Source organism: Stegostoma tigrinum, chromosome 25, assembly GCF_030684315.1.
Source record: "Stegostoma tigrinum isolate sSteTig4 chromosome 25, sSteTig4.hap1, whole genome shotgun sequence".
Lineage (NCBI taxonomy): Eukaryota > Metazoa > Chordata > Chondrichthyes > Orectolobiformes > Stegostomatidae > Stegostoma > Stegostoma tigrinum.
The window spans coordinates 47,432,307-47,457,146 of NC_081378.1; the positions used below are offsets into that span (position 1 = coordinate 47,432,307).

At 48.3% G+C, this 24,840-nt stretch overlaps 1 protein-coding gene across 9 annotated transcripts in view; it reads right to left on the bottom strand.

Annotated features, from left to right (window-relative positions):
* Positions 1-24,840, bottom strand: part of sox5 (SRY-box transcription factor 5) — a 379,139-nt gene that overhangs the window by 62,542 nt on the left and 291,757 nt on the right. For all 9 annotated transcript variants that reach the window (XM_048554395.2, XM_048554391.2, XM_048554396.1 and 6 more), the window contains 2 exons: positions 24,099-24,279; positions 17,364-17,536 (listed from right to left, as the gene is read on the bottom strand). In XM_048554395.2, coding sequence (XP_048410352.1) covers positions 17,364-17,536; positions 24,099-24,279 — 354 coding nt within the window. The remainder of the gene's footprint in view (positions 1-17,363; positions 17,537-24,098; positions 24,280-24,840) is intronic.

The following is a 24,840-nucleotide window of genomic DNA, read 5'->3' on the forward strand; positions in this document are numbered from 1 at the left end:
TCACCGCTGTCACTGGGCCCTAGCTCACTGCTGTCAATGGGCCCTACCTCACCGCTGTCAATGGGCCCTACCTCACCGCTGTCAATGGGCCCTACCTCACCGCTGTCAATGGATCCTACATCACCGTTGTCACTGGGCCCTACCGCATTGCTGTCAATGGGCCCGACCACACCATTGTCAATGAGCCCTGCCTCACCGCTGTCACTGGGCCCTAGCTCACTGCTGTCACGGGGCCGTACCACACCGCTGTCAATGGGCCCTACCTCACCGCTGTCAATGGGCCCGACCTCACTGCTGTCCATGGGCCTGACCACACCGTTGTCAGTGAGCCCTGCCTCATTGCTGTAAATGAGTCCTACCTCACCACTGTCAATGGGCCCTGCCTCAGCGCTGTCAATGGTCACTACCGCATTGCTGTCAATGGGCCCGACCACACCATTGTCAATGAACCCTGCCTCACCGCTGTCACTGGGCCTGACGTCACTGCTGTCACCGGGCCCTACCTCACCGCTGTCACTGGGCGCTACCTCACCGCTGTCAATGGGCCCTACCTCACCGCTGTCACTAGGCCCTACAGCACCACTGACACTGGGCCCTACCTCACCGCTGTCACTAGGCCCTACGTCACTGCTGTCACTGGGCCCTAGGTCACTGCTGTCACGGGGCCCAACCACACCGCTGTCAATGGGCCCTACCTCACCGCTGTCAATGGGCCCGACCTCACCGCTGTCAATGGGCCCTACCTCACCGCTGTCAATGGGCCCGACCTCACCGCTGTCAATGGGCCCTGCCTCACCGCTGTCAATGGGCCCTGCCTCAGCGCTGTCAATGGGCACTACCTCAATGCTATCCATGGGCACGACCACACCGTTGTCAATGAGCCCAACCTCACCGCTGTCAATGGGCCCGAAATCACCGCTGTCAATGGGCCTTTGGTCACTGCTGTCACTGGGCCCTACGTCACTGCTGTCACTGAGCACTACCTCACCGCTGTCACTGGGCCCTACCTCACCGCTGTCACTGGGCCCTACATCACGGCTGTCACTGGGGCCTACCTCACCGCTGTCACTGGGCGCTACCTCACCTCTGTCACTGGGGCTGACCTCACCGCTGTCACTGGGCCCTAGCTCACCGCTCTCAATGGGCCCTACCTCACCGCTGTCACTGGGCCCTACCTCACCGGTGCCACTGGGCCCGACATCACCGCTGTCACCGGGCCCTACGTCACCGTTGTCACTGGGCCCTACATCACCACTGACTGGGCCCTACCTCACTGTTGTCAATGGATCCTACCTCACCGCTGTCAATGGCCCCTACGTCACTGCTGTCACTGGGCCCTACGTCACTGCTGTCACTGGGCCCTACGTCACCGCTGTCAATGGGCCCTGCCTCAGTGCTGTCAACGGGCCCTCCCTCAGTGCTGTCAATGGGCACTACCGCATTGCTGTCAATGGGCCCGACCACACCATTGTCAATAGGCCCTACCTGACCATTGTCAATGGGCCCTGCCTCACTGCTGTCACCGGGACCTACCTCACCGCTGTCACTGGGCCCTCCATCACCGCTGACTGGGCCCTATCTCACTGCTGTCAATGGGCCCTACCTCACCGCTGTCAATGGGCCCTACCTCAATGCTGTCCATGGGCATGACCACACCATTGTCAATGAGCCCAACCTCACCGCTGTCAATGGAACCTGCCTCACCGCTGTCAATGGGCCCGAAATCACTGCTGTCAATGGGCCCTACGTCACTGCTGTCACTGGGCACTACCTCACCACTGTCAATGGGCCCTGCCTCACCGTTGTCAATGGGCCCTACCTCATTGCTGTCAATGGGTCCGACCACACCATTGTCAATGAGCCCTACCTCACTGCTGTCACTGGGCCCTGCCTCACCGCTGTCAATGGGCCCTACCTCATTGCTGTCAATGGGCTCTACCTCACCACTGACACTGTGCCCTACCTCACCGCTGACACTGGGCCCTACCTCACCACTGTCAATGGGCTCTATCTCACCGCTGTCAATGTGCCCTACCTTATTGCTGTCAATGGGTCCGACCTGACCGCTGTCACTGGGCCCGACATCACCGCTGTCACTGGGCCCTACCTCACTGCTGTCACTGGGCCCGACATCACTGGTGTCAAAGGGGCCGACCACACTGCTGCCAACGGGCCCTGTCTCACCACTGTCACTGGGCCCTGCCTCACCACTGTCACTGGGCCCTGCGTCATTGCTGTCAGTGGGCTCTACCTCACCGCTGACACTGGGCCCTACCTCACCACTGTCACTGGGCCATACCTTGCCACTGTCAAAGTGCCCTACTTCACCGCTGTCAACGGGCAATACCACACCGCTGTCACTGGGCACTACCTCATTGCTGTCAATGGGCCCTACCTCACTGCTTTCAATGGGTCCTACCTCACCGCTGACACTGGGCTCTACCTCACCGCTGTAACTGGGCCCTACCTCACCGCTGTCACTGGGCCCGACATCACCGCTGTCACTGGCTCCTACCTCACCGCTGTCACTGGGCCCTACGTCACCGCTGTCACTGGGCCCTACCTCACCGCTGTCACTGGGCCCGACATCACCGCTGTCACTGGCTCCTACCTCACCACTGTCAGTGGGCCCGACCTCACAGCTGTCACTGGGCCCTACCTCACCGCTGTCATTGGGCCCTACCTCACCGTTCTCACTGGGTCCTACCTCACCGCTATCACGGGACATACATCACCGCTGTCACTGGGCCCTTCCTCACCGCTGTCAATGGGCCCTACCTCACCGCTGTCACTGGGCCCTACATCACCGCTGTCACTGGGCCCTACCTCACCACTGTCAATGTGCACGACCTCATCGCTGTCAATGTGCCCTACCTCACTGCTGTCACTGGGCCCTACCTTTCTGCTGTCACTGGGCCCTACCTCACCGCTGCTACTGGGCCCTACCTCACTGCTGTCACTGGGCCCCACCTCACTGCTGTCACTGGGCCCTACCTCACCACTGACACTGGGCCCTACCTCACCGCTGTCACTGGGCCCTACATCACCGCTGTCACTGGGCCCTACCTGACCGCTATCACGGGACCTACATCACCGCTGTCAATGGGTCCTAACTCACCGCTGTGGCTGGGCCCTGCCGCACCTCTGTCACTGGGCCCTACCTCACTGCTGTCACTGGGCCCTACGTCTCCACTGTCACTGGGCCCTACCTCACCGCTGTCACTGGGCCCTACCTGACCGCTATCACGGGACCTACATCATCGCTGTCAATGGGTCCTACCTCACCGCTGTGGCTGGGCCCTGCCGCACCGCTGTCACTGGGCCCTACCTCACTGCTGTCACTGGGCCCTACGTCTCCACTGTCACTGGGTCCTACCTCACCGCTGTCACTGGGCCCTACCTCACCGTTGTCACTGGATCCTACCTCACTGCTGTCACTGGGCCCGACGTCACCGCTGTCACTGGGACCTACATCACTGCTGTCACTGGGCTCTACCTCACCGCTGTCACTGGGCCCGACGTCACCGCTGTCACTGGGACCTACATCACTGCTGTCACTGGGCCCTACCTCACCGCTGTCACTGGGCCCTACCTCACCGTTGTCACTGGGCCCGATGTCACCGCTGTCACTGGGCCCTTCGTCACCGCTGTCACTGGGCCCTACTTCACCGCTGTCAATGGGCCCTACCTCAGCGCTGTCAATGGGCCCAAAGTCACTGCTGTCACTGGGTCCTACCTCACCGTTGTCACTGGGTCCTACCTCACCGTTGTCACTGGGCCCTACCTCACAGCTGTCACTGCGCCCTACATCACCGCTGTCACTGGGTCCTAGCTCACCGCTGTCACTGGGTCCTCCCTCACCGCTGTCAATGAGCCCTACCTCGCCGTTGTCAATGGGCCCTGCCTCACCGCTATCACTGGGCCCTACATCACTGCTGTCAATGAGCCCTAACTCACCGTTGTCAATTGGCCCGGCCTCACCACTGTCACTGGGCCCGACGTCATCGCTGTCACTGGGTCCTACCACACCGCTGTCACTGGATCCTACCTCACTGCTGTCAATGGGCGCTACCTCACCGCTGTCACTGGGCCCTACATCATCGCTGCCAATGGATCCTACCTCACCGTTGTCACTGGGCTCTACCTCACCGCTGTCACTGGGCCCTACATCACCGCTGTCAATGGATCTTACCTCACCGCTGTCACTGGGCCCTACCACACAGTTGTTAATGGGCCCTACCTCACCGCTGTCAATGGACCCTACATCATCGCTGTCAATGGATCCTACCTCACCGTTGTCACTGGGCCCTACCTCACCGCTGTCAATGGATCCTACCTCACCGTTGTCACTGGGCCCAACCACACCATTGGCAATGAGCCCTCCCTCACTGCTGTAAATGGGTCCTGCCTCACCACTGTCAATGCACCTGAAATTACCGCTGAATATGGGCCCTACCTCAACGCTGTCACTGGGCCCTACATCACTGCTGTCACTGGGCCCTGCCTCACTGCTGTCACTGGGCCCTACCTCACCGTTGTCACTGGGTCCTACCTCACCGCTGTCACTGGGCCCTACCTCACTGCTGTCACTGGGCCCTGTCTCACCGCTGTCACTGGGCCCTACCACACAGTTGTCAATGGGCCCTACCTCACCGCTGTCAATGGGCCCTACCTCACCGCTGTCAATGGATGTTACCTCACCATTGTCACTGGGCCCTACCACACAGTTGTCACTGGGCCCTACCTCATTGCTGTCCATGGGCCCTACCACACCATTGTCAATGAGCCCAACCTCACCGCTGTAAATGGGTCCTGCCTCACCACTGTCAATGCGCCTGAAATCACCGCTGTCTATGGGCCCTACCTCACCGTTGTCACTGGGCCCTACATCACGGCTGTCAGTGGGCCCTACCTCATTGCTGTCACTGGGCCCTAACTCATCACTGTCAATGGGCCCTACCTCATTGCTGTCACTGGGGCCGACCTCACCACTCTCACTGGGCCCTACCTCAATGCTGTCACTGGGCCCTCCCTCACCGCTGTCAATGGGCCCTACCTCACCGCTGTCAATGGGCCCTTCCTCACCGCTGTCACTGGGTCCTACCTCACCGCTGTCACAGGGCCCTACCTCACCGCTGTCAATGGGTCCTACCTCACCCCTGTCACTGGGCCCTATCTGACCCTTTCTGAGTGCCACATATAAAATTAATGAGAAGAGTTTAAAATGAAAATCTGTTGCTTTTTGTTGCTACAAAGTAGCCTAGATGGCATATTCGATAGTAAATTATATGATCAATGTATTTTTAAAATCAGTAAAATTATCAACCTATACCTAAATAAAAGTCTCGACTTTTTCTATTATAAACGCTAATTTTACTGTAGGCATTTTGATTCAAAACTTGATTTGAAACTTCCTAATATTTGGTTCAAAGCATTGCAACAATCTTCTGCTGAGAAACTCTTACATATCGCTCAATTACTGTGAAAATACACAGCAGTGCCAATGGTATTTCTTTCAGCACAGTGCTGTGGATCTGATGCTTCATGCCACACACACGGGATACTGCTGGTTTGTAGATGCTTTCCATGTGGGGCTGTGAGTTCCAGCCTGTTCCCTTGTATAGACTTGGCCATGGTGGTGCATATTAGTGGTCTTTAGACCCTCCTGTGGGTAACCTGGAGGACACTCAAAGACTACACTTTGAGAGTGACTGTTCCAAAGAATGTGCAGTGGCAGGGTTCAGTCTGAAAGTGAGGCATTCAGTTGAATTTGCACATTCCTCCATCGCTGCCTGGCCTGGTGGCAGTTCCTGGGAGTCTGAAAGCAACATGGGAACAGGTGTAGACCATTCAACCCCTCAAGCCTGTTCTGCCTCGGATCACAACTGATCTGTTTTCTAACTCCAACTGCCCTCTGGGTAATTAATGCCGGCCTAGCCAGCAACTCTCTCATCCTGTGAATGAATAAAGAAATAAAATTTTGCCTACCTTGGGCCCAGATCTCTCGATGAATAAACATAAATCTATCTCTGATTTAACAACTGAATTAGCATCCACCGTCATTTGTAAAAGACAGTTTCAAACTTCTACCAAACTTCGTGTGTAGAAGTGCTTCCTCACATCTTTCCTGAATGGCCTAGCCCTAATTCTTAGACTATTCCCCCTGGTTCTTGAATTATTAACCAGTGCAAATAATATATCTTTATCTAAACTGTCTTTCCCTGTTCATATCCTGAAGACCCCAATTCAATCACCCTTTATCATTCCAAATGCTAAAGAATAAAGGCCTAATTTGTCTAATCGTTCCTCACAGTTTAACTCCTGAAGTGCAGGTATCATCCTTGTAACCCTGCATTGAACTCCCTGCAATGACAAAACATCCTTTTTAAAGTGTGTCAGCCCGATTTGCTATAACTGGGTCTAACTAGTGTTTTGTATAACTGCAGTGTAATGTCTGCATCCTTATACTCCAGCCCTTTCAGTATGAAGGCCAGCATTCAATTAGGCTTCATGACTATTTTCTGCACCTGTTCATGACATTTTAAAGTGCTATGCACCTGAATCCTAAATATCATTGGGCATCCACATCGTATTTAAATTAGTGCCTCCTAAAAGACATCCTGATAGATCCTTTATCAGGCTGAAATGGATAACCTCACAGTTGCGTATATTAAAATCCATCTGTTACAGCATTGCCCACTCACCTGATCTATCAATATCCTGTCGTAATTTTATGCCGTCGTCAACACTGTCTACAATGCTGCCCAATGTCATGTCAGCAAGTTTGGATATTTGACTTTTTATGCCATTATTCACATTGTTAATGAATACCCTGGATAATTGAGGCCCCAAACACAGATCCCTGCGGGACACCATCTCCTGCCTAATTGCATACTTCCCCATTGTTGCAACTCTCTGTTTCCCACCACTCAACCAATTCCCTATCCATGTCAGTAATGGAGAAAGGCACAAGGGGAGGGTTACAGTGAGGAGGAGGGAGGAACTGAACAGCTCGTAACTTACGAGAGGTTGTGAGATGAGGCGGGTGTGGAGGGTCTGAAGAGGGATGAGGTAGGAATATTCTGTTTCCTTTGATCCCTCCAGCATCGCCGACAGGACATGGCCTCATCCTCGCTGGGCATGGCCTCGGGCTGTCTCCTCCACTGCAGTCAGGGCAGAAGGCCACCTGAAGAATACGGACCACTGTCTGTGGTTATGGGCCTAGTTTTGAGAGAGCGAGCCGAGTCAGTGAGTGTGGAGAACCACAGTCTTGGTGGGGCTGTAATGGATGTATGGTTGGCAGCAAGTGAAAACTGTGAGATGTCAGGCTTGCTACGTTGCTGAGTGAGTGAAATTGATGTGAGTTATGAACATGTCAGTTTGATTGAGCCTGTTGCTCGGGGAGTGATGGTGGTGGGACAGACTGGTGTGTGGAGCAGTGGAGGAGGTTGGTGGCTCAGGTGGTGTAGTGGGGCTTTCAAAGTGAAATTCACCTCCCTCACCTTTAAACCTATGCCCTCTACGTTTGGACTCCTCTACCCTGGGGAAACGACCTTGGCTATTCGCCCAATTCACCTCCCTTGCCAACTCAGGTGAGGTCATTGATCTTCTTTGGGAACTGTACCCAGGTCCTTGGGGGCGGGCACGGCTGGCACTGACCTGCTTCCTGTTTTTTTATCCCACTCAGGGTTAACTGGAGAGGCCTGCTAGCTCCCTGTCCATCTCCTGGGTGAGACCTCAGCGGTGGCACTGGTGAGGCATTGTCCCCCATGTGGTGTCATTCCAATGTCCTTACTAGGTTCGAGACACTTAGAAGCCATGGAGTTACACAGCAGGGAAACAGACCATTTGGTCTAACTCATCCATGCTAACCACATATCCTATATTAATCCAGTCCCATTTGCCAGCATTTGGCCCATTAGCCTCTAAACCCTTCCTATTCATGAACCCATCGGATGCCTTTTAAATGTTGTAATTGTACCCACTTCCACGACCTCCTCTGGCTGCTCACTCCATACACGCACCACCCTATGTTGTCCCTTAGGTCCCTTTTAAATCATTCCCCTCTCACCTTTAAACCTATGCCCTCTATGTTTGGACTCCTCTACCCTGGGGAAACGACCTTGGCTATTCGCCCAATTCACGCCCCTCATGATTCTGTAAACCTCTCGATAAGGTCACCCCTCGGCCTCCGATGCTCCAGGAAAATTGTCCCAGCCTATTCAGCCTACCCCTGTGGCTCAAACCCTCCAACCCCGGCCACATCCTTGTAAATCTTGTATTTGTTCAGCTTGTATTTCTGCTCCCCTCTGAAAATTGAAAACTCCTACTCGCTCATCCTGCCACACATCAACGCAGCTAGTAACGCTGCCATCGGGTAAATGAGCAGGCAGTGCAACATTTCTGAGAGTCAGTGTAGGTTAATGGCACATCAATTGCCTTGTCCAACTTTTCTCCCTTAAAAGCCAACCCCAATTCACCTACCTTACCTCAACAGAGAGGTTTAACTCACCCCCAATAATCAGCTCCTCCTGCCCGACTCTAATCCACCCAACATGTTCACCCCGGTCAAAGGTCGAATGCCTTCCACTGCTCCCAATCACAGTAGCTGGTGACTTACCCATTACTGCTGCCTTCCCCCTTTGCTGTGGATTCACCATCTGATTCGGTCGCCTGACTTCACAACGACATGACATGCGTCGTGGAGTCAAAACCGGGGAAAATGTGTCCCTAAGATCCAAATTCCCGGACAGAACCTGCACCCTTAACTCCTGCCCAATCTCAGCTCAGTTCCGGGACCCCACCCTCAGGGGTACTGTCAAGGCCTTTGGGATGTGTTCAGAGGAGAGTTGACATAATGATGCCACAGATGCGAAACAGAAAAAACAAAATAAGCGCAGTAACTATAGAAACATAAAAAGAATAGAAAATAGGAGCGGGAGTGGGCTATTTGGCCCTTTGAGCTTGCACCACCATTCAATAGGATTGCGGTTGATTATGCAACTTAGTCCCCTGTTCCTGCTTTCTCCCCCATACTCTCTGATCCCTTCAGGCTTAGGAGCTAGTTCTAACTCCTTCTTGAAACAGTCAATGCTCTGGCCTCAACCACATTCTGTGGCAGTGAATTCCACAAGCTCCCCACTGTCTGGGTGAAGAAATTTCTCCTCATCTCCGTCCTAAGTGGCCAAGTCACATCCTTAGACCGTGACCCCGATTTGTGTTCTCGCTGGTCATCAGGAACGTCCTTCCTGCATTTATTGTGTCTAGTCCTGTTAGATTTTACAGGTTGCTGAAATTCCCCCTCATTCTTTTGAACCACAAGGAGCAGAGACAACTAGAGAGGTTTAATACTGGCGTTCAAAAATATAAGGGGTATTGATAGAGTAAATGAGGAGAAACCGTTCCTGTCACTAGCCAGAGGCAAAAAAAATCTGCAAAAGGTGTTGACTAAAGAAATCATTTACACAGAGAGAGGTTTTAATGTGGACAGCACTGCCTGAAAAAGCAGTGGAAACAGGTTCAAGTGTAACTTTAAAAAGGAAATTGAGTAAATACTTGAGGAGGAAACATGTGCGGGGCTGTGGGGTAAGAACAGAGGAGTGGAACTTAATTACCAGCTTAATTGTAAACGGCTACAGCGCATATACAATGGACCACATAGTATCCCTTCGCCTCATAAGATTCTTGCTTCTACCTCCATTGAAACATGAGCCCCTAGTTTCATCTTAACCCATCTGAGATGAGTAGAGAGTGAAATGGGCCAAGGCATCAAATAGGCCCCCAAAACAATCCATCTCAATTTCATACCGCAGTCTTTCAGTTAACCTTAAGTGAGGCTTCTTCAGATCATTCAAGAACAGTTGGGAAATCTGGCCCGTTACTTCATATTCAAACTTAAGAACAGAAATGGGTAGCACGTTTTTTTTCTTAAGGAAGGACTATTCCACCAAAGAAGTACAGAACTAGGCTCTCCTAAAATAGCGTGAAGTCTGGAAAAAAAAAACAGGGCCTATACATTGGTGCAGTTCAGAAAAGAGTTGAATGTAGTTATTCGGGCAGGAAAAGATGCCAAGCTCAGCATTCAAATGGGCATCGCTGCCATTACAGACCATTAGTGCTACACTCGGCTTTGTGTGTTCATCACCATGGTGAATCGAAGAATGTTTTACCCACTATAAGTAGCACAAAGCTTAATTGTCCTCACTGCAGCTTGTCCCATTCACAACAGCCATACTAACCACAGCTTAATGTGAAACACCATTTACTCACATATTAAAGACAGACTCAAAATAAGGCCTGACAATATCACAGGAATGGCCGCATCACTGTTCACAGAAAAAGTTAAGAAGGCTGGGAGGTGTATAGTCAATGTTAAGATCCTAAAGCAGACTGTCAAATTTAGGTTATAATTGGATTAGGGACTAGAATTTATTTTTTTTAAAAGTGAACAAACAAGAAAGTTACAGAGAAACTCAGCAGATCTGGCAATACCTGGATAGAAATAGAAATAGAGCTAATGCTTAGAGTTAGGTATGACTCTAAACTTCAATGAAAAGCCATACCAGATTCAAAATGTCAACTCTGTTTCTCTCTCCATAGATGCTCCCCAACCTGCTGAGTTTCTCCAACATTTTGTTGTGTTTGCTTCAGATTTCCAGCATCCACAGCCTATTTTTACTGTTATTTGAGAGACCCGGGGACTTCCTAAGGGAATAAAGTCTGGAGATTCCAGGTATTTGAACAACAACAAACCTCACCACACAATGTTAAATCAGTGATATAATCTATAATACATGTACAACTTATTTCTAATACCCAGAAATGACATGTAAGTATAATTAATAGACTCTGATCGAACACACTTCAGATGCCTTGGATAAGCATATAGATAACGATAGGATAGTGTAGGGGGAGGGGCTTAGATTAGTTCACAGGTCGGTGCAACATCGAGGGCCGAAGAGCCTGTTCTGCGCTGTATTGTTCTATGTTCTATGTTCTAGATAGCACATGCAATCATGAACGATCCTATGGATTTCCCAGTAACTCTTTCCCCACCAAGATGTTAGTGACATAATCATTAAACCTTATTCCATTCCACAACTGATTAGAATTCTTCAATTCTCCAATCTGTTCTTGAAGCTCCCTCTTCAGAGCTGCTTCGTCCTGGGTAGTCTCAATGACTGCTCCCATTCTGGTCAATCATCGTTGCTTCTTTAGTCTACTGTCCTCTAGACTCTGGAACTGAACTCCAGTCCTCATCCACAAGCATTAATCCAGCTCTTCATTAACGGCTGGTTTCACTAAATCGGTCTTACCTGTGGGTTAGTCCCACAGTTCCAACTTTGCTCATTCGCATTGAAGAAATACTGCTTGTGAGTTTTCAACCTCTACTTTCTCAGACACACTACAGTATAAATGCTCACAGGCTTCTTCCAAGCTCCTTGCACTTTGCACTAATGTAGAGCCAGCGACTTCCCCATTTTCTCAGCTCCTTACAAATCCTTTGAGTTCCGGCTCCAACTTTTCACTGCGTGCCAACTCCTAGAATATCTTCCGGAGTTCAAACTGTACAGGGCCACACAACAGCTCTTGATCCATCACCTAGGCCCCCAGAGTATCTGTGTCCTCCAGCTACCTTGCCAGCAATCCAGCTAACTGCAGCACTCCTAACATAAAGTTGGCTTCTGTCGTTTCCTTCAAATCGTCATCAGAGGCCCCCACTCAGCCCCTCCAAATTGTCCCAACTAACCTCCAGCAAGTCTTGAAAATAAGCCCCCCCTCATCTACTGCTGGGCAGAACTGAATGTTCCGACATCTCGGAACAATCAACTGGATCACTTTTGGGACTGAGCATAGTTCAAAAGTTAAGTTTCCACAGAATGTTAGGAATGAATTTCGTCACAACTTTGAGACAGAAGACAAGAGAGGAGTTTTTTTATTCATTCATGGAATGTGAGTGTCGCTGGCTAGGCCAACATTTATTGCCCATCCCTAATTGCCCAGAGGGCAGTTTAGAGTCAATCATATTGCTGTGAGTGTGGAGTCACATGTAGGCCAGGCCAGGTAAGGATGGCAGTTTCCTTCCCTATAGGTTGTTAGTGAACCACATGGTATTTTTCTCTGACAATCAACGATGGTTTCACAGCCGTCAGCAGACACTTAATGCCAGTTGCCAGTATGAAAGATAGCCATGATAGAAACAGGTCTGATGTCAGGTCATTGTTGGTATCAATGTTTCTCAGATAGACGGAACAATGAACAACGTGCATTATGCAGATGCGAGATGGAACGACCCTAATCGGCAATAATTACATGATGATGTAACAGTCTAGCAAACTCACACCTAAACCAGTAGGTCAGACAGATTAGTCAAAATATATTGTGATGTAGCATGTGATTGACCTTATTGGGATATAACATAATGGAGCTCCTTGGGGGCTTTGAGATGGTCTTCCTGAAATTAGCATAAGCACTTGTGACAAGTGCTTGTCATCTCTGAATAAGTTCTTCTCATGTGTGTATGCCATCAGTGCTAATCTCATGTCCGCTGCACTTACAGGGTTGTGTGAGAATTAAGACCATGAGTAGGACATCCATCTCCTCGTGTCTGCTCTGCCATTTGATAAGATGATTCCTGACCTGTTTGTGGCTGTGATTCCAATTTCCTGTCTGTCCCCCATAAATCTCGACTCCCTTGTTGCTCAAGACAAAACAATTAATAATGCCAGGAGTAGGACTTCAACACAGAGACCTCTAATTCTGAAGCAAGTGCACTCCCAAGACAGCCCCTCAAATTCCAAGCATTAGATTATTGATTTGATAAACACAGTGCTCATTAGATGTTCTAAATACTAACAAATAATCATAGGGTAGGAAAGGTCTGGGCACACAAGTGATGGATATAGGCACAGTCACAATGTTTAAAACACTTTTGGCTAAGTACGTGAATGGGAAAGGTGTGCAGGGATATGGGTCAGGAATAGGCAGGTAGGACAAAGACAGAAGTTGCTGGAAAAGCTCAGCAGGTCTGACAGCATCTGTGAAGACAAAAAAATCAGAGTTAACGTTTCGGGTCCGGTGACCCTTCTTCAGAACTGAAGACATGGTTACAAATGGTACAGTAAGCAAAACTGAGGAGGCTGTACAAGGCAGAGTTAGAGGAGCACAGATGTCTCCAATAATTGTCATGCTGGAAGAGATTATGGAGATAGGGAGGGGTGAGGCGAAGGAAAACAAGGTTGAGAATTCTAAAATCATGATGTTGTTGACCGGGAGACAACACAGGTCAGTGAGCTCAGGGTTGATTGGTAAACAGGACCTGGGCTGTGTTAAGGCAAGGGCAGTAGACTTTTGATGGAGCTTGATAGAATATGGGAGACTATCTGAGCGAGGATTGGAATGGTTGAGTATAAAGGTAACAGAGGTACAAACGAGATTGGAGAGAATGAGTTGACCACATCATGCATCTGTCCCGTAAAGCTGAACTGTGCTGACACAGTGCCGTTTTCCACCTAGTGAGCAAGCCAGGAGCTACACTCAGCAATGATGATGACAAAGAAAAAAAATGGATTTGTAATTATGCATTTGTAAATATTGGTAATAATTAGTTCATATCTCAGGACATCCTGACATGCCTTACTGCCAACAGTATCCTACCACTGTTGTTCTATCCCCCAGTGACAGGGGAGCTATGGGCCTGCACGGTCTGACCAGCTCCAGCTCAGAAGCAGTGGGTGTGGAAGTGCCAGTGACAATGGTGAGAGGAAAGGAGCACCATGCCAGGAGCCCAGGGATGACGTTGATGGCGGAAACTGAAGGAGCAGAGAGGGCTAAGTCTACAGAGAGGCAAAGTTGAACTTTTGAAGCTTTAGTAATATCATAAGTGATATCAGTTTAAAATTAATTTATTCAGCATTTTACGATTTATTCAGTAATGTATTCTGTAATCCAGGATGGTGCCGGAACACGGCACTTCTCACTGCACCAAGGTACAAGTGACATTGTATTAAATAAATCTAAATCTAACCTTGAATCAGCCAAATTTCCTGTCAGCAATGTTTGACAACCAGCAATACAGTAATGATCAGATAATGAATCAAAGCTCCAATCTGCTGTCAGCTGATCCATGGGGCAGGTGCCTACTACACATGGCCCTCCCCGACTTGTAACAGTTTACTTCTCCTCCCCATGAATTCAAAGAAAAGCATTGAGCGATCAAGGCTGTGGAGAAAGAAGTTAACGCTCACATTCTGCAAACTATTCTTCAGAGTGGCAGCCACTGTGTAAGAGAAATAACAGTGTGGGCTCGCATTAAACAGCGCCACTTAATTAACTTTGACTCTTTGCATCAAAACTTTCAGGACAATCTTGCAGCGAAGCGCAACAGAAACCGAGCTCTGAGCAGCAGAGAAGTGATTGAATGAGAAAGATGTGAAGGCAGATGGTTGTACTTTTGTAACTTAATCAAAACACTGTGAATAGTCGCCTAGCTCTGCCTGAAGTCATGTGGGAGAGTAACAGCTGATCTGTATTAAAGGAGATTAACTCTCAGTGCCAAGACTAAGGGGTTGGATTATTTTAATGCAGTGTATTGCAATACAAGCAGTCAGGACAATTACTGCCATTAGTTTTGAATGACTGATCTGTAACTGCAACTCGCAGCGTATGCGAGCTGGAGACTTCATGAAGATGAATTTCCATACCATCAAAGACGTTTTAATAGGCTCCAAATCAAAACCGCAGAGTCTGGTTCACGAGTACATATAACTCCGAATGAAGGCTTCCCATCCAAAAGTATTTTGTTGGTTGTCATTTGACAATTCCCAGCTGGTTGCACAGGGGAATGTACCCATCGCTGCTTCTTTACAGAAACCAAGTGCAGATGCTCTCTGAACCTGCCAACTGCTGCATCTACAGCTGACTTGAATATACTTAACAAATAACTGCAATTTACCGAAGCTTTGAAAGAACATTTTAGTCACTTTTTATTAGTGTCTCTCACTGTTCCTTATTCCTCTTTTTCTGCTGCAGCTGGTGCAAGAAAGCTATAAGAGCCTTTTTCTGATTATGAGAGCTGCCTCCAACAATTACACACACTATTCACTAATGGAGGGTTAATGTTGAGATTAAAGAGAAGGCTTCCTCTTGCAAGATCCACGGAGACCCAGGATTTTTTTTTAAAACTTTCTAAAAATAAAGCACGCTGCAGTATCTTTCAGTCTGTACCTCAGCCCTACCTCAAAGCTCTCAGAAGCTCTGCTAACTATTCCAATAATGACTAACGGGGTTAATGTGACCACAATGGTTAACCCTCTCTGAGCCAGCAGTAGCTGTGTCGGGAGCATTCAGGAGCATGTTGGTGGTCTGAATAAATGTGGTGCAGAGGATTACCATGTGGGGTCTGTGGTTCTCTGTGCCTGGTTTCTGAGTTTGGATTGGAAGCAGACTGGTACTGCTCCTGGAGAGGAGAGAAAGCAAGCTGGACCCCCAAGTTCAGTTCGCACTTGCATATCCCCGAAGTGCTGGCCCACACAGGCTGCGGCCTTTAGTAAACGAAGCTTCCCGTTGACATTCCCTGGAAGGGTGCTATTGCATGGGTCAAACCCAAATCATTCACCTTAACACCCCAATAGCACAAAATAAATAAAACAAAAGTTATCTGAAACAAATCAATCACTTTCTGCAAAATATATCAGAGAGGAGATTCCTCCCCAACCCCTTCACAAGGGTAATTCAGAATGGGCAATCAATGTTGAAAGTGCTGAAACCCCTGGGATAATTGAGAATAAAGCCTTTATTATGGCACATTTGGATTCAGTATTACCAGGAGTAGGACAAATAGCAGCCAGGTTTCCTGTCAATGCTGACTCTCATTTCTGTTCAAGAGTAGGTGTCCGTGAGTCATAAATCATCGAACCCCTCCAGTTAGGAAGAAGGCCATTCAGCCCATCCACACCAACCCTACAAACAGTATTCCATCCAAACTCACCATCCTGCCCTATAATCCTGCATTTCCCATGGCTAACCCATCCCTGGGCAACGTGGGCAATTTAGCATGGCCAGTCCACTTAACCTTCACAACTTTGGACTGTGGGAGGAAACCCACACAGTCACTGGGAGCGCGCACACACACACACACACACACACACACACACACACACACACACACACACACACACACACACACACACACACACACACACACACACACACACACACAATCACCCAAGGGTGGAATCGAACCCAGGCCCTTGCTCCAGTGCTAACCACTGAGCCAGTGTGCTGAGCCGCGCTTCCAACATAACTCTGAAATGTGGTTCCTCAGGCTATGTACTGATATGGCTCCATGCAACTGTGTACCGACAAGAGGCATCGGAGGTGAGAGGAGTGAAAGGTAACGCTGAGTAGGGATGTATTTATTCAAACAGCATGATTTTGGCCAAGCTGTGTTAGAACTGCTGGCATTTTCACTCAGGAGACTGAATTTTGCTTTAAATTTGAGCTGCATGGCAAGGACTGTAACAGTATTATGAGACATATGCCAATGGTCTCAGGACCCAGCCTTGGGTATGCTGCCAGGGCAGCTGCATCTCTCCCTGGGCATTGTCCTCCACCTTAACAGAAAATAGTGGAAATATTCAGCAGGTCTGACTGCATCACAACTTGCCTGACAAAGTCCCTTTAACCTGCAACACTCACTGTGCTATGTTTCATATTTTGCTACAACAGACAGATCCTCTCAGTTGATTACCTGCGATTACCAATTATTTGAACAGATTATAGATATGCCATTTCTAGCATTTGTATGGGATATCAGTACAGAGCAGCATTGTGGAACAGTGTACCAATCATCAAGGATTTCTCTTGACTTGTCTCTGCTTAAAATACAAATTCTTTAAGAGAAAAAGTTCCAGCATAGTTAAAAAAAACAAGAGCAACAATATGTAGCAAAGGCTGTTGTATGCTTTAAAACATTCCCCTATCTCTGTAAATGATAATACTGTTATGTGGTGCAAGGCGTGAACTAATTTAATTAAAAATTCCAAACTAAATTAGGATATGCCTTCCCGCAAATAGGTAAACAAAGTTAATTCTGGCCCTTTCTGAACCCCCGTTCGTTTCTGAAGCTTTTGTGCTAAAAATAGGGTCTCTTCGTCTAAGTCAGATGCTAAATTTCATTAAATGAGACTGATTGAGGAGGGGTTGAGAGCACTGGGTCTGTGCCTGGCTCTCTCAATAAAAGGTACATTGTCTCTCTGCCTCTCTCTCTCTCTGAAGGCAGGCTAGCCGCAGCAAAGCCAGCGAGACTGCCTGCCGATAAAAATGGAAGCACAAAACTCAGAGCCTAGGCATCACAAACTGACCTTTTCCATCCTGCAGTTATTTAGCCCCAGACTGTTGATGACGGCAACCTTCCCATCCAGTGCCTGTTGTTCCCTCCGAAGCTGCTCCTTCATTTGCCTGGCCTCTTGGATAGCCTTAGCCACGGCATCGTGGTCATTCAAATAACCCGAGGATGTGATGGACGACAGGATGTCTGGGTAGAAAGGAGCGGGGAGAAGAATAAAGACCAGCTTGTTTGCAGAATCGGCCTGAGATGTTGAAGTGAAGGAGCAAGGGGCTTTGTGATTAACATCCAAAGATTCACAATACATGGAATGGCACGATTTTATGAAACACAATGCTTCTCTAGGTTGGTCATCAGAAATAAGTGGTGAAGGGACTTAATCGATACTTTGAAAGTATAGCCTCCCAATTAATACTTGCTCCAAAAGTACCACATTCCTTGTGAACAGTGCCATACATTGCGCAGACCCAGTCTTTTGAGTTTCGGCCTGCTACTCAGCTACTAGGTGCATCACAGTGAACCGCGACCCTTACTTTAACCTCCTGTCCACATCTCGTCATTTTCCAGCACAGGCTGTCGGGTGACAATGGGGATTTGGAATCTGGTCAAATGCCTCCTCTCCTGCTTGGCCAAGAACACCAAAGCTAATTGCAGTCCCAAGATGAAACCGAGGGGTCACCCTTTAATGACCAGAGATAAGGAGACATAGTTCTCTCAGAGGTCTGGGTGACACTGGAACTCTCTACCTCAGCTGATAGTGGATGTGGAATCATTAAATATTTTTTAAGGCGAAAGCAGACAAATAATAGTCATAGAATCAAAGGTTACCAGGGTAGATGGAACGCAGAATTTGAAACAAAAACAGGTCGGCCATGATCTTACTGAGCTTGATGGGCCGAAAGGTCTGCCCCCAATTTTGTACGTTTGTGCATAACAGTACCTAAACTGGTTTTTACCCACAGATGCTGCCAGACCTGCAGCACTTTCTGTTTTTGTTTCAGATTTCCAGCATCCGCAGTTCTTTTGTTTTACTTTAGTAAATAAACCAAGGGGAAGAAAGAACAAACAGAAGAATCTTCCGATCCAGATGGTGCAGCTTTCCTTCGGTTGATGATAATAAAGAAAGAATATGCCATTTATATTGAGCCTTGTAGGATGTCCCACAGCCCATCACATGCTGTGACTACTGTAAAGTGTCCCATCACGGGAGATGGGAATAGCGTATAGTTAAGGACTCAGAGTAATAATGACACCACGGCAACTGGGCAGGATAAGCTCAGTTCATGATAATGCTGATGCTAATACCACAGAATCGTAGGCAGAAATGAAATAAACAGCAAGTGCTGGAGAAACTCAGCTGGGTCTGGCCCCATCTGCAGAGAGAGAAACAGTGTTAATGCTTCCAATCCCATATGACTCTTGAGACCTTGTGTACTTTTGACTTCATACTGGGCTTGAAATATAACTGTACTTCTCTCTCTCTCTCTCTCGAGTTCCTCCAGCACTTTGTGCTTATATTTCAAATATCCAGCATCTGCTTTTATATATGAACTGCAACATAGGCGCTGGCCGGACTGCTAAACCAGAGACCTAGGTAATGTCCTGGGGACCCAGGTTTGAAACCTGCCACGACAGATGGGTGGAATTTGAATTCAAAAATTGTTTTAAAATCTAGAATTAAGAGTCGAATGTTGATTGCGAACATTGTCAATTTTCATAAAATCCCATCTGGTTCACTAATGCCCTTTAGGGAAGGAAACTGCCATCCTTACCTGGTCTGGCCTACATGTGACTCCAGACCCACAGCAACGTGGTTGACTCTGAATCAGGGCAATTAGGGATGGGAAATAAATGCTGGCTTAGCCAGTGACAGCCTCATCCTGTGAATTAATAAAAAAGACAAGAACCCATCTAGTTCCCTAACGGCCTTTAAGGAAGGAAATCTGTCATCCTGCCGTGACTCTGGGTCCCCTGCCGTGTGGCTGACTCTTGTCTGCCCTCTGAAATAGCCAAGAGTAGCAGCAATAGCTGTTTCAATATCACTGGCTCATCAGCACCTTCTCAAGAAGCTGCCGTGATGTTGGTCCCCACATGCTGTGAACAAATATAAAAAAAAACACAGGCAACATTGCACAAAGCAAGATCCCACAAATAACCAGGTAATCTATTCGTACTAATGTTGGTTGAAGGGTATATAGTTAACACACTAGGGAGAGCTGTGCTTTTCTTCTTCTAACAGTTCGGCAGGGATCTGATCCTCCACTCAGAAGGACACACAAAGCTTCAGTTTAGCTTTCCATCCAAAGGCAGATCCCTCCCTCATTGCTGGTATTGGCCAGGGTTCCACCTCTAACTGAACGTTGTCAATTGTCATCAAATCCCACAACTCCCTCTCTCACATACTGGCAAGAATACAACCAATTGACCCAATTATGAAAGCAGCTTCTGCATCGATGAGGCGGTCTGAGCACGGACTAGAGGCTGCTACAGCAGAGATGGTTTTGGGTTCCTGGCAACATTTGCATGATTGACGGAGGCGAGTCGGGCCCGGTAGGAGACCCGATGGCATCAGTAGCGGCTGCGTCAGCAAGGCAGGTCCGAAGTGGACTGACGGAGGTGGTGGCCAAGTCCAGTTCGGGTTGGTGTGCTCCCAGCAGCATCTGTGTTGACTGCACTGGCATGGTCTATCGAGGAGCCACGGGAAGGGCATCGGTGGAAGCAAGATGGAGCCGAAGACTGGTGAGTCTCATTGCAGCAGCAGCACAGTGAAGGGCATTTTTACCTAGCTACCAGGTCTATGCCCCCTGGTGGAGCACTTAACAGGAAGGACTGTAAAGTTGTTTCAGAGATAGTAGGAAAGGCAGATTCTGGAGAACCTGAGATAACAACGTGCAGAGCTGGATGAACACCGCAGGCCAAACAGCATCAGAGGAGCAGGAAGGCTGACGTTCTGGGCCTAGGCCCGGAACGTCAGCCTTCCTGCCCCTCTGATGCTGCTTGGCCTGCTGTGTTCATCCAGCTCTACACCTTGTGATCTCGGTCTGTAAAGTTGAACATTTTTCCTTTATCTCTTCGTTTTTCTGCCTTTCTATTCAATGTTTTGGTTCATTTTTCTGTGTTTTAAGATGACGCCGGAGCATGGCGACACTGTACAATACTTTTCACTGCATTTTGTAACAAAATATACGTGACAATAAAGAAATCAATTCAAAGACCCCAAACATTTTCAAGACACTGCTCCAGCCAACAGAAGTCTCATATTGATCTCACAGCCTGACTCGGTGAAAGCAAAATGGTGCCAAAGACTGATGAGTCTCATTGCAGCAGCAACTGCAAGGAGTAACTTCACTTCCAGCGGGAACCTCATTCTAAAAGGTGCATGACAACAAATTGCTTAGAATCAAAGGAAAATCAAGAGATCTATTTCCTGCGCGTGCTGCTATCTCACAGAACGGTGGAACTAATGACCAAATGGGCAGATGATTCCAGTCCAGGTCAGATAAGTCAATACCTGCAATTAACATAGTTTAATCCGACCCTTTAAGTGGTCAGCAGGGAGGCTGGACAGGCATCAGCCATCACCCAATGACTGGCACCTGTAAGTCAGAAGATCATGGGTTCAAACTCTGCTCCACAGACGTGAATCCGAAACCCCGACTCATAGCCCTTCAGTAGTACTGAGGGAATGCAGCACTGTCAGGAGTGTTGTGCTGTACGGGTGAGGTTTATGCCTCGCACACAGGGGAACCTATCTCCTCCCCTGGCGTTGGGTGGGTGGATTTAATTGGATGGGATGAGGCAGATGGGGACCAGATTCCAAACTGATTTCAAGTTGGGCAAAAGCCATTGATAGCCATCCACACTGCCACCAACGGAGCCCATTAAACTGGCATTTGTCTCCTAATTAAAGATTTACTGGGGCACAGGGCACAAGAACGAGGAGATGATGTAGAACTTTGACAAGGCATTTGTTAGATCTCAGCTGGATTATTCGGTGCAGTTGTGGGTGACAGTATAGGAAGAATGTGGATGCATTGGAGACAGTGCAGGTGCGAACTACAAGAATGGCTCTAGGATCTCATGGCGTCAGGGACCCAGGTTAGATTCCACCCTCGGGCGACTTATCTGTGCAGAGTTTGCACATTCTCCCCATGTCTGCGTGGGTTTCCTCCGCGTGCTGCGGTTTCCTCCCGCAGTCCAAAGATGTGATCATTTGGCGGTCAACCAGCTGTGCTAAATTGCCCCGTTGTGTCCAGTGATGTGCAGGTTAGACAGGTTCACTGTTGTTAAAACAAACCCATGTGGTTGGGGATGGGGAAGGGGGTGGGTCTGGGTGGGACAGTTGTCGGACTGGAAGTGCAGACTTGATGGGCTGAATAACCTCCTTCTGTGCTCCAGAGGTTCTGTGATTCTATGAGAAACTTCAGCTATAGATTGAAGACATGGGACTGTTCTCCATGGAGGGAGGAAAGCCAAAATGAGGTTTGATGGAGGTTCTCAAAAATCATGACCAGGCTGGACTGGAGGCAGTGGAGAGGGAGCAGCTATTCCCAGTTATAAAAGAAATGAAATGATAGGGCATAGATAAAAGTGACATGGATAATGTGAGAAAAAAACTACTTCAAACATCCTCAAATTAGGCATTCGAAAGGGAATTGTATGATTAATTAGATAGAAAATTTGTAAGGGAGAGAAGTTTTGTAGAAGGGTCACTGCACTTGAAACATTACCTCTCTTTCTCCCAACCCGCTGTCAGACCTACGGAGCTTCTCCAGCATTCTCTGTGCTTCCACCCTTGCTGACATTCTTGGTAACTGTCTCAAAAACTTTGATCAGATTTGCCAAACATGATCTTTGTTTAACCAAACTATGCTTCTAAATCACAAGGTTTGGAGTCCCAGTTTTGGTCTCAAGAGCAGAATTTCAGGGAGACGCTCCAGTGCCGTACTGACGGAGCGCTTCAATATCAGGTGCGCGGTCCGACTGACAAAATTTTGAACAGTGACACCTCCCCCCCCCCACCCCCGCCCCAACAAAAACACTGCATGTTCAGGCGTGTGTGGGATGATTCAATGGCATGATTGTGAAGAGAAACTGAGCCACCATCCCCAGTGTTCCTCCCCAGTATTTACTCTTCAACCAACACTGAGTCAAAACAGGGTACGTGGCCATTACCTTGTCGCCATTTGTGGGAGCTTACTGCGTACAAATTAGCTGTCGCACTCCAATATGTTTCAACAGGAATTGCACTTTTGAAGTACCTAATTCTCTGCAAAGTTGGGGAATATTCTGAACTTGCAAAGGGTTCTATGTAAATGCAAATTATTTTACTTCTTTTAAAAGAAAGGTCTCGGTCTGTTAAATGTAAAATATTGGCAGTATCTTAACATAACATAAATAAAGTCTCTAATCCACTCTGTGACCCTGAAAAGGTAGGTTTTCTTCCACACTCTCAGCAGACAGGACTGAAGAGCAACACCGAACAATAAGCATCTACATTCTTTCACCGTTATCGTGCGTGTTTGCCTGCAAGTTTTTACAGGAATGTGAAACAGTTTGCGCCGACAAATAAAAGGCACAAGGCAGCTGCAGTGACATCACAACAAAAGAATTGGTCTGAGTTTTCTCCGAACTTGTTAATTCATGACCAGCCATCATTTAAGTCACACCCAGGAATTTGCCTGAATAATGCAAGTTAATTGGGAGTGCAGGCTTGTTGCTTTTTCGGTTCATTGCCACGTATACTGATATAGTCCAGTGTCGTGAGTGCAATCTGTTCTCGGAAGCTAAATCTGCATCAATGAGGTGGCCTGGCAGATAGGGAAAGGGATAGGAGCAGAGGGGAATTGGCATAAAAAGGGAGGGATGGACAGAGGGGCAGTAAGGGAGCCACAGCAAGGGGGCAGTAGAGGAAGCAGTTACTTAATGTGTACTAAACAATGGGAAGGAAGAAGGGGCAGCAGTGCAGGTGGAGCGAATGAACAAGTTATCATTTGAAACTTAAACCAGTTGCTTCTCTGTCAGACAGATCCCTGCAAAGCACAGACAGGGTCCATTTTTGGAATGCAGAACATCCGACTCGTAAATTCATGCATCTGGTAACTAGTGTTCTGTTGGGAAAAAGACACGCACGTACAAACCCACTCGCATGCTAACACAGACGGGCAGAAACTTGCTCACTCACTCATATACTTGCTCACTCACCCCCAATGCCTCACTCACTTGTGTACACACTCTCACACATGCTCATAGAAACCTTACAGTATGGAAGCAGGCCATTCAGCCCATCAGGTCCACACTGACCCTCTGAAGAGCAGCTCACTCAGACCCTCAACCCTACCCTATCCCTGTAACCCTGCATTTCATGGCTAACCCACCTCGCCTACGCATTCCTGAACACTATGGGCAATTTAGCATGGCCAATCCACCTAACCTTTGGACAGTGGGAGGAAACCAGAGCAATCCCACATAGACACGGGGAGAACATGCAAACTCTACACAGACAGTCACCCAAGGGTGGAATTGAACCTTGGAGCTCGGTGCTATGAGGTAGCAGTGCTAACCACTGTGCCAACCTACTCACTGGCACACATATACTCACTCTTACACATGATCATCGGCACATTTAGCCACAATCTCACACATACCCACTCACTAGCATACTCACTGGCACAATCACAGATGTTTACACAGGTACAGACTTGGCACAAAGCGCAGAGGAAGAACAGGATCGACTGGTCTGGTACCATACCTATTGAGGTCATTCGACCAGGTGGGCCGCTCAACGTGGCAGACATGACCGGTTTGAGGTGGCTCGATCCTGTGCTCATTTTCAATGAGGGAATCTGGGGGGAGTTGGGTGACGCGGGTGATTTTGTGGGGTCAAACGTTTTCGGCTTGGCTGAGAGGTTCAGTGGCTGTGTCACCTCGTCCTGGAGAGCAGGGAAACATAAAACCGCACGCAGTGAGTCAGGCTGAAACAGCAGAGTGCATTGTAAAGAGCGAAAGACACATTGAACACTGTGGCTCATGCCTCTGAAAGCCAATAAACACGAGAATCTGAGACAACTCTTCATAAATACTCATTTTTTCACTATCAGTGAACATAATGAGAATTAAAGAGGTCCATTCAATTGTAAAAGCATGCTTTCTAAATTAATCAGGCTGCTGATATTGTCCCGTTGATGAAATAATTGCATCAAATTAAGACAGAGGACGTTCACATGACAGGATGGCGGGATCTGATAATGTTCACCTCCCAGCTGCACCCACACACTCCTCCAACTGATTAATGAAACAACAATTAATTCACTGCAGGCACAGGGCGAGCAGTGGGGGTTCTGAGTTGAAACAACATTTTGTTCTTCCACAGGCACTGTCCCACTGCCTTGTGAAATCTGAGAAACAGGAGCAGGACCACTTGAATTCACTTTGCTGTTCGATTCGGTCGCTCCCCGTCTCGTGCCCATTTGGGCAGCTCGGTTCTCTGAACA